General features: G+C 46.3%; 2 protein-coding genes across 4 annotated transcripts in view; one reads left to right on the top strand and one right to left on the bottom strand.

Annotated features, from left to right (window-relative positions):
• cyfip1 (cytoplasmic FMR1 interacting protein 1) overlaps positions 1-11,541 on the top strand; it is a 67,386-nt gene extending 55,845 nt beyond the window's left edge. For both annotated transcript variants that reach the window (XM_056277973.1, XM_056277972.1), the window contains exons 29-31: positions 10,126-10,364; positions 10,484-10,631; positions 11,374-11,541. In XM_056277973.1, the coding sequence (XP_056133948.1) occupies positions 10,126-10,364; positions 10,484-10,631; positions 11,374-11,538 (552 nt within the window). In that variant the 3' untranslated portion in view covers positions 11,539-11,541. The remainder of the gene's footprint in view (positions 1-10,125; positions 10,365-10,483; positions 10,632-11,373) is intronic.
• Positions 11,542-12,525: 984 nt separating this feature from the next.
• nipa2 (NIPA magnesium transporter 2) lies at positions 12,526-15,590 on the bottom strand. 2 transcript variants are annotated; one of them, XM_056277974.1, is made up of 6 exons: positions 15,455-15,590; positions 14,487-14,717; positions 14,013-14,069; positions 13,743-13,833; positions 13,415-13,608; positions 12,526-13,175 (listed from the first exon to the last, which is right to left on the bottom strand). In XM_056277974.1, the coding sequence occupies exons 2-6, from the start codon at positions 14,623-14,625 to the stop codon at positions 12,526-12,528; spliced, it is 1,131 nt and encodes a 376-aa protein (XP_056133949.1). In that variant the 5' UTR covers positions 14,626-14,717; positions 15,455-15,590. The 2 variants fall into 2 exon arrangements, with proteins under 2 accessions (XP_056133949.1, XP_056133951.1); XM_056277976.1 differs by having other exon boundaries at positions 13,415-13,575.
• Positions 15,591-15,816: the final 226 nt, after the last annotated feature.

The following is a 15,816-nucleotide window of genomic DNA, read 5'->3' as shown; positions in this document are numbered from 1 at the left end:
CATTGTTTTTGTGGACTTGTCAAAAGCGTTTGACACTGTTGATAGAGATACACTGTGGAAAGTGCTAGAGACTTATGACTGCCCCCAGAAACTGATCAGTATCATCAGACTTTTCCACGATGATATGACAGGGATAGTATCAATTGGAGGAGACATCAGCGATGCTTTCAACATCAAGCATGGAGTGAAGCAGGGATGTGTGCTTGCGACTACCCTATTCACGTTGTATCTTGCTGCAGTCTTAGAAACAATGTCAGCCAACTTGAGAGGTGACTTGTACATCAGGACCTGAACAGATGGAAACCTCTGCAATCTTGTGAGACCCAAGGCATCTACCAAAACAAGAGAACTTTGTGTTCGAGAGCTTCTCTATGCAGATGACTCAGCTCTGGTTGCCAATGATCCTGGAGAAATGCAAGAAATAGTAGACCGCTTCTCTTCAGTGGCTACCCTCTTTGGACTGAAGATCAACATCTCCAAAACAGAGCTTCTGTACAAGCCTCCCCCTCAGAGAAAGCCCTGAAGAAGGTCAGCCCAGTATTTTGGTTAATGGAGCAACTCTGAAGACCACTGAGTGCTTTACCTGTCTGGGCAGTGCTGTGAAAGATACAAACCCTCTGACGTAGAAGTGGACAGAAGAATCCAAGCGGCCACAAAAGCCTTTGGTGCCCTCTACAAACGACTTTGGTCCCATCATGACATCAGGCTGACAACAAAGATCAAGGTCTACAACACAGCTGTTCTCCCCGTCTCTGCTATACTCCACTGAATGCATGACCCTGTATTGCAAGCACATCAAGAAGCTCACCAGGATACAACTTCGTCATCTGTGAAAGCTGCTGCAAATCAGATGGGAAGACAAGGTGCCCAGCGTGGAAGTATTGAGATGTGCTGGTACTGTCAGTGTTGAATCCCTAATAACAGCCTCCCAGCTCAGATGGGCTGGCCACGTGAGAAGAATGCCAGACAACTGCCTACCAAAAGAGGTTTTCTACAGGGAGCTATGCCAGGGAAAAAGGAAGCAGGGAGGACAGAAGCTACGCGTCAAAGATGTGCTCAAGCGCCACATGAAGATCTGCGGCATAGATGACTCCAGCTGGGAGACAGTGGCCCTGGACAGATAGAGATGGCGCTCCACAGTAAGGCAATCGAGAACAGCTGTTGAATAAAAGAGACAAGAAGCCTATGATAAGGCCAACCATGAGACATAACAGACCAACTCAAACAACATTTGTCTGTGACAAATGTGGACGATATTGTCGCTCTAATGCAGGCCTGATGGCCCACAGGTGTGCTTGCCCAGTGTAACCAGGTTAAAATTAATGTTTTTATTTTATTTTGTTTGAGTATGAAATATCACCAAATCCTGTCTGTGTGCTGTGATTTGTGTTTACTACATTTTATTTTATGTCATTATTTACTTTTATGTATGTTTTCCAACGACCGTCATATACGTGTACTGTCGCTTTAAGAGAGAGGTCTTGTGGGTACACGGAAGAGGGAACGCGGGAGAGGCCATTTTTGTTTTGTGGGAGGAGTCTCAAGCAGCGATCGAGCCGAGCCACGCGTGTTTCTTACCGTAGGACAGTTTTGCTGGTTGAGGAGAACGTAACTTTGAGTATCCCTGTAAGAAGATACTGCAAGCTGTGGGATAAAATACTTGTTTATCCTTTCTTACATCGGAGTCCCGTGGACGGTTTCTCCTTCTAACGCACACGAGTGAAGTCCGGGTAGTGGTTGAACTTCGACCCCCACGTCCGTAAGAAACACCGCTCCCGCTGGAGAACTGGACGTTTGTCGAAGGGTTTGAAACTAAAATAAATGGCAAGGTGGGCCAAATAGAGTCCTGTGTGTCCCCCCTCCTTCCTTGATCATGATGATGATGATGATGAGAGACTGAGGGCCCCCCACAACACCTGGGACCCCACCGAAAATAGAACACAACGCAGAGCTAACGATGAGAGTGACGGGCGTGCAGCAGGCTGACCAGCATAGAACAGCATAGGACTGCCCCCGTTACATTGGTGCCGTGACCCTCCTGGATCCTGAGAGTGACATCAGTTGCTCGCCGCGGGAGGCTGCTGTCGTCATCAAGCCCCAGACGTCCTCAGGTATTTCTATAGACTGTACGCTCATGTTACAGTGGACTGGAGTTGAGCTGTGTGGACACTGGACAGTCATAGCTGTGGTTACCATGGACTGGGCTTGTGAACAGGACATTTGTATATACTGAAGGAAGAAAAACACACGGAAAAAAAAGGAAAAAAGGTTAATGTTGATGTGATTGAAGGACTCGTGTGAATAATCTATTGATCTAAACTACTGGATATGTGCATATGTGATTAATCTATTGGTGAATTTGTTGATTGTGTGTGATTGTTTCAATCTCTTAGTGATTTCTAGATTCAATTATTTAAATGAATTGAGCTTTTCACTTTTTTATTTTATTTTTTATTTTATCTGAGTGTTAGAGGTAGGAACATGGCAGAGGGTGGTTCGTACGTAGGTGGGGGTAACATTGCTGATCAGGATCTTTTGGATCGCCAGTGTGCTATGGAGAGGGGGTACCAGTTAGATGTGGGTGGGGGTTTACGGCTAGGTGTAGGTAGGAGTTTCGGGCAGCTCTTAGAGGGCGGGGAACCAGACACCAGAGCACCAGGACCTAGAGACCCGACCACAATTGGCACTCCTCAGTTCACCTCCACACGCTACGTAGAACGGGCCAGGCCAGGTATCAGCGAAGGGGCCGTGCTAGGTAACAGCAAGCAGCCAGTGGGTGAGTTAGCCATGCTCATTACTCAGTTGGCAGAGAAGATAGGAGAGTCAATCACTGCTAAGCTGCAGGAAACACAAATGCTTAGAAACACACACACAGACAGTGCTAGGTCTGCTGAACAGTGTTCGGAGACAGTGCCTAGTGTTAGAGTAGTAATGCAGACAGACGCTAGGGAGCCTCCTATTTTCAGGGGCGATAGCTCTGATAAGTTTACAGTTCATGAGTGGGAGAGCCTTATGACTTTGTATTTGAGGAAGCGAGCCATTCCAGTTAGTGAGCAGTCACATGAGATTCTAGCTAAGCTTATGGGGAAAGCAAGGGACGTGGTGAGGATAAAGCTGCGCAACACATCTGTCGACCACATAGCGAACCCCCACATTATTTTTGATGTACTGAAGCAACACTTTAGTGACCTCACATACTCGAGCATGCCCCTGGCGGACTTTTACAGTACGCTGCCCAAGCCAGGTGAGGACGCTATGGAGTATTGGATTAGGCTTAATAAAACAGTGGAGGTGGCTGACGAATGCTTGAAGTGGCAGGGCCGTAGTATTGAAGAGCCAAGCCACGAGGTAAGCATGATGTTTATCAAACACTGTCCAGATCAGTCTCTTGCCAATGTTTTTAAGTTCAAGTCCGCAGGGAAATGGTCTGCTAGCGAGATCCAGGAGAGGCTTGATGAGCACATGCTGGAGAGGAAGTCCCGTGTTGCTGCAGGTGGACAACGTGAAGCAGGCGCGGTAGAGCGTAGGTTCCATTCACAGGTTCATGTCCCTGTAGTCGACATGGCTCCCGACTTGAACACGACCGTGCCGGTGGTGCTATCTCCCGTCCCGGCTCATGCGTCATCTCCTATACCATTTTGTGCAAGGTCTCCTACACCGTCTCCTGCACCTGTCTCTGGCGGTGATGATTATATGAGGAGTTTGGTGAGCTTGCTAGACCGTTTGGTCAAAATGCAGACTCAGGTTCCAGTTAGCGCTGCAGTCCGGACACCGACGCAGACTCAACCGCCAGCTAGCGCCGCAGGGCAGGTGTCAGACGCACCGCAGCGGTTGTGCAGGGTTTGTAAGTCTCCGGATCACTCCACATTTTCCCACTGCAGCCGGGAGAACCGATGTATAAACTGTTTGTCTCCTGGTCATTGGAAGAGGGACTGTCCTCACCCTCAGCCGCCCAACCAGCTCCGTTCTCAGCCTGGTGGAAGAGCTGGTCGTCAGTCTCGTCCGTTAAACTACTAAACCCACACCTAGAGAGGGATGGTGTGGGTAATGTAGATGTATCCCTCACTGATGTCTCCGACCTGGCTCACTTGTATGAAGACAAGTGTGCCAAAGCACCTCAGGGTTCGCGTATGGTCATTCAGGCAACACAGAGGATTCAGGCTTTCAGTGACTTGTTCTATGCTCCTGTTCTTGTCAACCAGAGTGTGCAGCTTAATGGCATGTTGGATACTGGCTCTATGTCATGCAGTATCAGTGAAAATGCAGTAGAGAAGCTCCGCTCTGGGGGTGTGTTACCTGAGAAGCAGCAGCCTGAAGAGAACATTGTCTTGATTGGCTGCGGTGGTCTGGAGACTAGGCCTGATGGTTTTTATGACCTCAACATGCAGCTTTATGGTGTTTCCTTTGTCATACCCACTCTGGTCGTGCCCGGTCAGCATGATGATCTGATAGTCGGCACAAACGTCATTAAACATGTGGCCCATGTACTCAAGAGTGGTACTGAGTACTGGGACATCGCGTCCAGACAGGAACATCCGTCTAGTCCTGACGTTGAACAGTTCTTGTCCATGTTCACGAATGTAGAGCGCTGGAGGGGTGGTGCAGTTCCTGAGAAGATAGGTACTGTTAAGCTCACCCAGGCCGTGACACTCTTACCGAGGCACGAGCACTTAGTCTGGGGCAGACTTCCTGCTAAGGTGCCTATGTCAGCTGGAAGCACTGTTGTTGTGGAGCCGACAGACTCCAAGGCCATTGCACGCAGTGTCCTCGTAGGTCGACTTGTCACACCGCTCTGGGGTGATAGGTGGGTACCCATGACTGTTGTCAATCCATCTGACAAAGCCATCACACTGAAAAGGAACTGCAAGTTGGCTGATGTGTTTCCATGCTTGGCGATTGAGGACTTTAATGTTTTCCAGGGACTGCAATCAGTTGCAGGGAGGCATGAGTCCAACGCCACAGATAGTGCCTGTCCCCCTGTCCAGCCGGCTAGGAGTTTGTCAGAGCTCGGACTCAGTGACATTGACCTCAGCTCCTGTCAGGTTAGTGAGGCATGCAAGTCCCAGCTCACTCAGCTGCTCACCGAGTACCATGACATCTTCTCCAGGGACTCTCTGGACTGTGGCGAGGTCACAGGATACACACATCGCATCCATCTGGTGGATGAGCGCCCCTTTCGCTTGCCCTACAGGAGGGTTCCCCCAGCCCACTATCAGAAGTTGAGACAGGTTCTCACTGATATGGAGGAGAAAGGGATTATCCGGAAGTCCTCGGGCGCATACGCTTCACCGCTGGTTATGGTATGGAAGAAGGATGGCGGGCTTCGGATCTGCACTGATTTCAGATGGCTGAATGCTCGGACCTTGAAAGACGCTCATCCCTTGCCACACCAGTCGGACTGTCTTGCCGCGCTGGGTGGTAACTGCCTCTTTAGTACGATGGACCTCACCTCTGGCTTCTTCAACATCCCAATGCATGAAGATGACAAGAAGTACACTGCTTTCACGACTCCCCTTGGGTTGCATGAATACAATCGCATGCCACAGGGCCTTTGTAATAGCCCTGCAGCCTTCATGAGAATGATGATTGGGATCTTTGGGGATCTGAACTTCACGAAGCTTTTGTGCTATCTTGATGATCTTCTTGTCTTCGCGCCGTCAGAGGTTGAGGCTCTGTCGAGGCTCCGCACTGTGTTTCAGAGGTTGAGGGAGAACAACTTGAAACTGGCTCCGAAGAAGTGTCATCTGCTGCAGAAGCGGGTGCGGTTTTTGGGCCACGTGGTTGATGGCGGAGGTGTGTCTGTCGATCCCTCCAAAGTAGAGGTCATCTCCAACATGACAGTGCAGGATCTCATGGAAGGTGATGGGTGCACGCCTTCTGTTCGTAGGATCAAATCTTTCCTTGGTATGGTATTTTACTACCAGCATTTCCTCCCGAACTGCTCCTCCGTGGCTAAGCCCCTGTTCGCCCTTACAGCTGGACAAAAGAGGAGGGGGAGGTCAGCTAAGGATAAGAAGCCCCATGGCAGCTTCCGTAAGCTTACCTCCGCAGACTGGACGGTGGAATGTGGGGAAGCATTTGATCTGTTGAAGACGATGTTACTGGAGTGTGTGGTGCTTGCCCATCCAGACTTTGAGGTGCCTTTCATTTTGTCGGTCGATGCGTCTTTGGACGGACTCGGCGCGGTGCTGTCTCAAGTGCCCCGAGGAGAGTCCAAGGCCAGACCTGTTGGTTTTGCAAGCAAGTCACTCAGTGCCTCACAGCGGAAGTATCCAGCTCATAGACTGGAGTTCATGGCGCTGAAGTGGAGTGTTTGTGAAAAGTTCAGCCACTGGCTGAAGGGTCAAAGCTTCACCGTTTGGACAGATAATAATCCGCTGACTTATCTCCTAACGAAGCCGAAGCTTGACGCGTGTGAGATCCGCTGGGTGTCTAAGTTGGCGTCTTACACTTTCGATCTCAAACACCTGCCAGGGAAGAAAAACGTGGTGGCGGATGCATTGAGTCGCGACCCTTTTTCCAAGCCCGTCAGTCAGAGGCTACTTAGGGAGCCCTACCCGGCCCTTGCTCAGGAAGCCGACGGGGTTGAGGGGGACTCTGTGCAGGATGTTTTCAGACTCAGTTGCCAGTCCCAAACAGTGAGTAGTGCGCGATCTGGGTTTGCTTGTGATGCAGCTGAGGTCAGGGCTTTTTGTCAAGCCAAATGTGACTGGCCTGATGCATCAGTATTCACAGCACTCAGTTTGGTCCAGCACGTTCAGCATCTGTCGGGTGGTCAGGATACACTGCCAATGTTATCCACCGAGGAGCTCAGGTTGAGTCAGGAGCAGGACCCCTGCATCTCCAAGGTGTTGCCCTTTGTCGCTGTTCGGAAGCGGCCATCGAGGCGTGAGAGGCATGGTGCTGACCAGAAGGTCCTCAGGCTGTTGAAACAGTGGGAGAAGTTGGAAGTCAATGATGGTGTCTTGTACAGGGTGACAAAGGACCCAGTGTCCAAGCAGAGGAGGTCTCAGTATGTTTTACCTCTGAGTCTGAAAGACAAGGCACTGTCTGGCATCCACGATCACGCTGGTCATCAGGGCCAGGACCGTACTCTCTCTCTTGCAAGGCAGCGTTTTTATTGGCCTGACATGGAGAGGGATATCAGAGCATATGTCAGATGCTGTCGGAGATGTGTGTTTGGGAAGACCCCAGAGCCAGCTGCTCGCGCGCCCCTGGAGAGCATTAAAACTTCCGCACCGATGCAGCTTGTGTGTATGGATTTCGGGTCCGCTGAGGACAGTAAGCAGCGGTCAGTCGATGTCTTAGTGGTTACTGACCACTTCACTAAGCTTGCTCACGCGTTCCCCTGCACCAATCAGACGACGAAGCAGGTCGCCAAGAAACTCTGGGATCATGTATTCTGTGTTTACGGGTTTCCGGAAAGAATACATTCTGACCAGGGCACAAACTTTGAGAGCAACCTGATTGCAGAGCTTCTCAAGTTGGCGGGTGTAGCGAAGTCCCACACGACGGCCTACCATCCTATGGGTAATGGCGGGACAGAGCGTTTTAATCGCACGATGGGGAATATGCTCCGTTCCCTTCCGCTTCAGCAGAAGCAACAGTGGCCTCAGCAGATCCATTCTCTTACGCTCGCGTACAATGCCACTGTTCACGAGACCACGGGTTATGCACCTTTCTTCCTGATGTATGGGCGTGTCCCAAGACTGCCGGTGGATGTTATGTTCAGGCAGGTTTTGCATGATCCTCACGTTGTTGACTATGACTCTTATGCTCAGTCTCTGCTTTCCTGTCTAAGGAGTGCAATGGAGATCGCTCAGAAGCACTCCACGGCTGAGCAGCAGCATCAGGCGCGACAGTACAACAGACATGCCAAGGGCACTGTCCTGTCTGTCGGGGATCGTGTTTTGGTTGCGAACCAGAGTGAGCGAGGGAAGAGAAAGTTGGCTGACAAATGGGAGAACGGAGTGTACACGGTTGTCGGTGTCAACCCCAATATCCACGTCTACAAGATTCAGGATGCAGAGGGGCACACCAGAGTGGTGCACAGGAACCGTTTGTTGGAGGTCAACTTCTTGCCCCTTCCTGAGTTAGATCAGGGTGAGGAGTCCAGTACAACCAGTCAGTTGCTTGACTGCGCAGAGTCCGATGAGGAGGACAGTGCAGATGGCCTGACGGTCTCAGGGGATGCAGTGGGGCTAGCAGTCTCATCACTTGGAGACTCGCCTAGACCTGAGTGGGCAGAAGCGGAAGAGTTCATTCCGTCTAGTCTGGTAGTCAGTCCTGTGGGGGCCACTGCTCAGACTCCACCCGACACACACGCACCACACAACACACATGCACCACACATAGAGGCATCACACTCACTCGATGTAGGTGTTATATCTCACACTGATTCGCACACAGAAGCACCACACTCACTCGATACAGATGTTGCAGCTCGCACTGTCTCACGCACACAAGTAGAGAGCGATGGTCGGGTTAGGACACGCACAGGGAGGGTGGTGAGGTCAGTGAACAGGTTAATAGAATCTATGGCTCAGATGCCATTTCTACGGAGTGTGAGGGTTTGAACTTTGATGGAGGTTGGAGTCATTCAAACTAGTTTAATGTGAGTTATTAGGTGTCTATCAGACAGGGTTGTTTTGGGCCAAGTGCATGGTGTGGCGTATCAGGCGTCACATTGATCTAGGGGAATACTGAGACTTGATCAACCTCATTATTTTCTGAACCTCGTAACCGAGGTAGCTCCTAAGTTGACTGGAGGACTACGTTCTTCTTTTCACTTGTGCCAGTAGTCAGTGATGGGCTTTTCCTTTCCTCTTTCTCTTTTTATCCTGCTGTCAGGATGTTGGTGAATTTCAGGAGGGGTGAATGTAACCAGGTTAAAATTAATGTTTTTATTTTATTTTGTTTGAGTATGAAATATCACCAAATCCTGTCTGTGTGCTGTGATTTGTGTTTACTACATTTTATTTTATGTCATTATTTACTTTTATGTATGTTTTCCAACGACCGTCATATACGTGTACTGTCGCTTTAAGAGAGAGGTCTTGTGGGTACACGGAAGAGGGAACGCGGGAGAGGCCATTTTTGTTTTGTGGGAGGAGTCTCAAGCAGCGATCGAGCCGAGCCACGCGTGTTTCTTACCGTAGGACAGTTTTGCTGGTTGAGGAGAACGTAACTTTGAGTATCCCTGTAAGAAGATACTGCAAGCTGCGGGATAAAATACTTGTTTATCCTTTCTTACATCGGAGTCCCGTGGACGGTTTCTCCTTCTAACGCACACGAGTGAAGTCCGGGTAGTGGTTGAACTTCGACCCCCACGTCCGTAAGAAACACCGCTCCCGCTGGAGAACTGGACGTTTGTCGAAGGGTTTGAAACTAAAATAAATGGCAAGGTGGGCCAAATAGAGTCCTGTGTGTCCCCCCTCCTTCCTTGATCATGATGATGATGATGATGAGAGACTGAGGGCCCCCCACAACACCTGGGACCCCACCGAAAATAGAACACAACGCAGAGCTAACGATGAGAGTGACGGGCGTGCAGCAGGCTGACCAGCATAGAACAGCATAGGACTGCCCCCGTTACACCAGCTTAAACTGCATCACAGTCCTCATCGTTTCGATGGCCTGCCGAAGAATAAGAAGATTCCTTGGCTTAACAAGTTATAAGAAAATGTTAACCAGGAGATGCTCATCAGGGAGGGAGAGGTGCTTAAAGGGCGATGCCATCTGGGTTCTTTTCTGGGTTGTCCAAATGGAAACACCCACTCAGCTATTAACAAAAAGCAGTGACGCAGTTTAGCGCTGATGCCCCCCCCCCCCCCACATACACACATGCAATTTGTTGACAGTGTAACCATGGTAAAACAAAGTGCAGAAACCTACATCAGGTCACGTGGGGAAGTTTTTAGAAGGGCTTGGGAAAATAGCATTTTGATTCTGAAAAAAATCCATACTTCCACCAAAATTTAAATTTTTGGATTTGAATACATTACATTACAGTCATTTAGTCGACGCTTTTATCCAAAGCGATGTACAATAAGTGCATACCTTATTTACTTATGTACCTAATACATACCAACTTATGTACTAATTTGTGCCCTGTCTCTGTTTCAGCAAATTGCCATTGCTCGTGAGGGAGACCTGCTGACCAAAGAGAGACTGTGTTGTGGTTTATCGATGTTCGAGGTCATCCTCACACGTGTGAGAGGTTTCTTGGATGACCCCATTTGGCGTGGGCCTTTGCCTAGCAATGGCGTGATGCATGTGGATGAGTGTGTGGAGTTCCACCGCCTCTGGAGCGCCATGCAGTTTGTGTACTGCATCCCTGTGGGAGCCCATGAATTCACTGTGGAGTGAGTGCAACAACTGCATGTTGATTGAATTGAATGTCACATACAAAATAGTTTGGGTCTTAACTGCCACACCACATCACCTGTGCATTCTTATTTTTTCACTCCGTCTTCTCTTTCAGGCAGTGCTTTGGAGACGGCCTTCATTGGGCAGGTTGCATGATCATTGCCCTCCTTGGACAACATAGGCGATTTGACATTCTGGACTTCAGCTACCACCTCCTCAAAGTGCAGAAACATGATGGCAAAGATGAGATCATCAAGAGTGTGGTGAGTTAGAGGGACATGGGTCGGCAGTGCTCAATATTAAAAGCAAGCAAAGAAGCTTAAAACAAGCCTCGCCCTCCTCCCTCCAATTTGCTTCACAATTTTTACAGGTCCCTCCATTATTAAATTACTGTAACAAATGATCACTAATGCATTAGTCAAATATCAATTATGTTGCAAGTGAATGACATTTCTGGGGTTTCTTTGCTGGTTGCATATCGGCAATCTTGTAGCAGAAATCAGAACATAACAGAAAACTGAGGAACAATAAGGCTCTGTTGCCTATTGAAATGCATTGTAAGCAATTCATATTAGCAGTACATGAATCAAACCACAGTTGAAAGATTAAGGTCCGTAATACTAAGAAACCAAAGTTTTCTGTTAGAGGATTTCATCCATACTAAGGAATATATATACCGCCACAAGATCGGCTAAATAATAGCCAGAGTAGGAAAATGCCTAACTTAATTGAAATGTAATCCTGAAAAATTAAATGCCAATAGGATTAGCACTTTTTGTGTGACCCAAATAATGACTTTGAGGTAAATCAAGTTGTGGGAATGCCTTCTCTAAGTCACATTATTTAATATAAAACATTTTTGTGTGCTTCCATACGTTCTTATCAACCATTTATTGTCAAATATAACTTTTAATTGACAATGCAGTAAGACAATTTGAGATTTTTGTCACCTAAGGTTTTCATTACAAGCTTCTTAGTGTTGTAACATTTTCCACTTTCTTTTAGCCGCTGAAGAAAATGGTGGACAGAATCCGTAAATTCCAAATCATCAACGATGAAATCTTTGCAATTCTGAACAAGTACCTGAAGTCTGGAGATGGTGAAAACATGCCAGTGGAACATGTCCGATGCTTCCAACCACCAATTCACCAATCGCTCGCCAGCAACTGATATTCCTGTTCCACTGTTAATATTGTGGACCAGCAATAAGTTCCAAATATTATAATTTACCTTTTGCAGACCAGCCAGAAATACTCCTTTTTCCACTTTAGGTCTCAAGAAGAAACAGACCCTGATACAACCCAAGTTGGATCACATTTTTATGTCTCAATAAATTTTTGTACTCACTTGTGCCTTATCAGAAAACAAATAGCTATTTTCCCCCTTTTGGATAAACTAGTGTTTTATACTTATGGGAAGCTATAGATCAGGAAGGGGTAAATTACTTTTATCAAATATTTAAGGGTTTGCAGTGGTGTATTATTAATGGTAAAGGGTAACAGATTTTTAAGTGGGGGGTGAGAGTAAATTGTATTTTCTGTATTGTTACATGTGCATGCTAAACATTTTAAAAGAAATTTGAGAAATAACAAAGATCATACTCATTAAGCATTTATTCACTGTGCCTTGTGTTTAAAATGTTTTAATCATTTTAATTCAATAAATATGTAACAAATCTGTTGGCTTTTATGTAAACAATACAAAAAAGTTCATGGTGATTTCCAACAAAAATTGTTACTTTCAAGTATCACGAGAACACATCTTGGTGACCGTCCCTTAAATATAGCCTTATTCAGCAGGACCTCATTTTATATATATATATATATATATATATGAGGAAAAAACTAAAAAAAAAAATTGTTGATTTATAGAAAGCATGTCAGTGCATGTATATAGCAGATATCGTACATATAACAAAAAGTTTCTTAAAAAACTCAATATTTACAGGGCTACATGGAATGAAATAAAGTTCCAGCTGTATACTAATTAAGTCATTCAGAGAAAAATAAGGCAAATTAAATATATTAAATACAATCGGTTGGTCCATCAGAGATGCTTTCCCCCCTCTAAAGCTGATTGTCTTAGGGTTTTCTTACACCAAGTCCACATCAGTGCCTTGGCCAGTGAGTCAATAGGGGGCCATAACAATTTATGATCCTATGAGGCCATCATTGCACCATTCCTTCTAGAAATACTATCAAAAGGCAAGCCCAGTTCCCTGTCCTCCATGGCATCAGTGGAGTCGTTATGCAGTAGTTCATAGGTACTGTGGGAAGCTACACCATTGGCTATAGGAAAGGCTCTTTCTTCCTTCCTCATGGACACAGCAAGCGTGGCCAAGCTAACTGTAATGTCTTTAAATGCATGGAGCAAGAAAATTCCCACAATGATGGTGAGGAAGCCACTCAGGGTTCCAATCACGTCATCTGTGCCCATGTGTTCCCACTCCTTAAAGAGGATTGCCGAGCAGGTGAGCACAGATGTAGTGAAGAATACGTAGTAGATGGGTGTCACCAAGGAGGTGTTAAATATGTCCAGGGCCTTGTTCAGGTAGTTGATCTGTGTGCTCACACAACCCACAAGACCAAAAAACAGGATCCATGCCAGGGGATTTGTTGCTACAGATTTCCCAGCGATGGCTTCCTTGATGGCAATGCCTAGTCCTTTCACACAGGACACTGAAAGTGCCCCAATTACTGAGCAGATTGTGATGTACACGAGGATATTGGTTTGACCATGCCGGGGTCCCACGACAAATATGAAGATGAGTGCCACGATGACAACCAAAGTGGCAAAGACCAAAAAACCTATTAGAAAAAATAAAAGTGGATGTATAGGATTTAGACAGACCTAAACTGGTTTAGGTTATAATAAATAAAAACTGTAATGATACAAAAGATAATAAAAAATGTCAGCTACACTGCCTTACTCAGTGTGCTGCCTCAATCAATTTGATATGACAAGCTCTTATTAGATGACTAACAGGTCATTCCAGGCAGAGCAAATACCTCTAGTAAGGACCTTTAATGTAAGGTTTGTTGTGTACCTGGGTCAACCAGCTTCCTGGCCATGTGTTCAAGGCTGCTGATCTCTTCCTCTTGGGGAGCATGGATGACCATGGTGGTGGAGCCCAGGATACTAAGCAGGCAGCCAAGCTTCCCATGCAGGTTTAACCGCTCTGTCAAGAAGTACGAGGACAGGACCGCACTGCAACAACATGTACCGTCAATCACAGTAACTCTAAAGATGCATTTTCACACAGATAGTAAAAAAAAACATTTAGGAGTTAAATGCCACCAAAAGAAAGATTCCCTTGTTAGAGGGGAAAAAATGCTTAACATAGGGAAATGTAATTCAGTGACAGTGATTAATACCTGACAAGCACACTGAGGGCTCCTAGAGGGGTGACAAGAGTAGCGGGAGCAAAAGCATATGCTGCGAAGTTTGCTGCCTCCCCTGCCCCCACTGTAAAATAACAAAAGGGAGGATAGTAATCATGAGCCATACGAGTATAGAGAGGAAAAAACTATTAAAAATATTCACTCTAGATATGTACACTGATGAATTTATTCTCTCTCTGTACTGCCTTGTTGTCAATTAATACAAACAACCCATATTCAAAATGACCCAGAGTTATCACTTACTTGATAATAAACCAGCCCACCATAGCCATTCTTTCAGATATGCATGACCACCCTGACCTGGGTAAACAAAACAATAATAAATATTCATAACATTTGCTTCCACAGGCCACAACTATACTTTGCAGCCAATCCAAAAAAGGTCATGTAGCTGAACTGAAGTAATGTGAATGCCAGCTGACACTGGTAGAGTTCATGATTAGGGTGTGCAATTAAAGAGAGTGCTCAGGACTCACTCACACACACACCCTTGTGAATGCATATGCAAATGAAACAAAATACTGGGCAAGGCAGGAATGTAGGTAGGGTGTAAACAACTGTGAAATTGTTCCATCCACACACTGGTTTGACTTCTGAGCAGTTTCAGTGTTGCTCAAATTCAGCAGGAAGTGTCAATGTTTACTCGGCCAAGCTGAAAAATTGTTCTGCCATAGGACACCATATACAATCTGATCCACATAGCATTCAATTAATTACCTGCCCGCATTGACCCTTTCCTTGCCAGACGAAGAAGCCCTTTCTTCTTGAGGATGAAACTGCCTCCAATGAAGATGCTAGAGCTGATCGCCAATCCAAGGCCAATGTAAAAATCATACTTCCCACGGTCCTGACCCATAGTAAGGATGGATGTGTTGATATGGCCTGTCACATTTACAGTCAAACACTGGAGGTGCTAACCGGAGAAACAATCCTGGCCAACCGAAATGCCTTAAAGAGAATGTTGGCACCCAAAAAAGCATTGATAAAACAACGTCTTCAGTCAAACAACCAACGCTAGAAAAATCGCTCTGAAAGCAAACAACCTACCGTTTTCACATATGAGATTACAAACTGTAAAGTCTTTAATAAATGTGTTGGAAGACCCTTTCATAGCAACACCAAATTACATTACAGCATAAAAAATAATAAAATAATCACACTGCCAGTTCAATGAAGTCTCTGACACTTCTGCAGTAACAAGAGTAAGACAGTTTAATAGGAGAGGTGTTGAAATGAAAACGGGGAAAAAATGCAAAGCAAAACTGGATCACACCACCCATGTCAAGACTGTCAGCTCAAAACAAGAATTCAGGAAGCATTAGCCATAGCACGCCAGCTAAGGTGGATTAATTAGCGTTAGCAAGGGTTGCATTAAAAACATTTGCCAGCTACACAGCCACATAGCAATTAGGTGCTATCGGGACATCAATATTAGCAGGGTCAAAAGTATCAGTCGCATTTTACCGTTGTAACGATACATTCACGTCCTTTATTCCTGGAAATTCGACGCAATCCGATGCGACGTTAACACGTTAGCGTGACAGCTAGCGTTAAAAGGCAAACTACCCAAGTTGGTCACACAAATGAAGCATAATAGAAACATCCTTAGGTACCGAGATCAAAAGTACCTAATTCACTGAAAGAATTAGCAGACCGCTAACTCTGAGATGTCATAATGTAAATACCTGTCCAACGGTAATCGGTTTGCCCAGCAGCAAAATGGTGGTGGTAGTGCAGTTAACGGTTAGCTAATATCTAGCCTGCTCTCTGGTCTTTCGGCTAAACATCGCATACTGCTGCGCGCCCGCTAGCAACGACCCCAGCTGACGACTGCAGCGTTGCATGCTACCGCCTTCTTCTTCTTCTTGTTTTTTTTTTTTTTTTTGCAGACACAAGGACCGCCTCCCTAGGTTAAGGGCCATTAACCTGCTCATTTAACGACATAGGTAAAAGTCACACAGTCTTGCTTAAAACACGACTTTTTATAATTGTGTATGGTGTTAGGGCATTTAAAGATAATGTTTTACGATGCAAAAGAAATCTTAAC

This window comes from Lampris incognitus, chromosome 3 (assembly GCF_029633865.1).
Source record: "Lampris incognitus isolate fLamInc1 chromosome 3, fLamInc1.hap2, whole genome shotgun sequence".
NCBI classification, from domain to species: Eukaryota; Metazoa; Chordata; class Actinopteri; order Lampriformes; family Lampridae; genus Lampris; species Lampris incognitus.
This window is presented reverse-complemented; position numbering and strand designations above follow the sequence as displayed.

Coding starts and splice junctions, on each gene's coding strand:
- nipa2 (XM_056277974.1), bottom strand. CDS start 14,625: ATGGGTCAGGACCGTGGGAAGTATGATTTTTACATTGGCCTTGGATTG. Junction 14,070..14,486: donor GAAAGGGTCAATGCGGGCAG/GTAATTAATTGA, acceptor TTGTTTACCCAG/GTCAGGGTGGTCATGCATAT. Junction 13,176..13,414: donor CAGGAAGCTGGTTGACCCAG/GTACACAACAAA, acceptor TTTTTCTAATAG/GTTTTTTGGTCTTTGCCACT.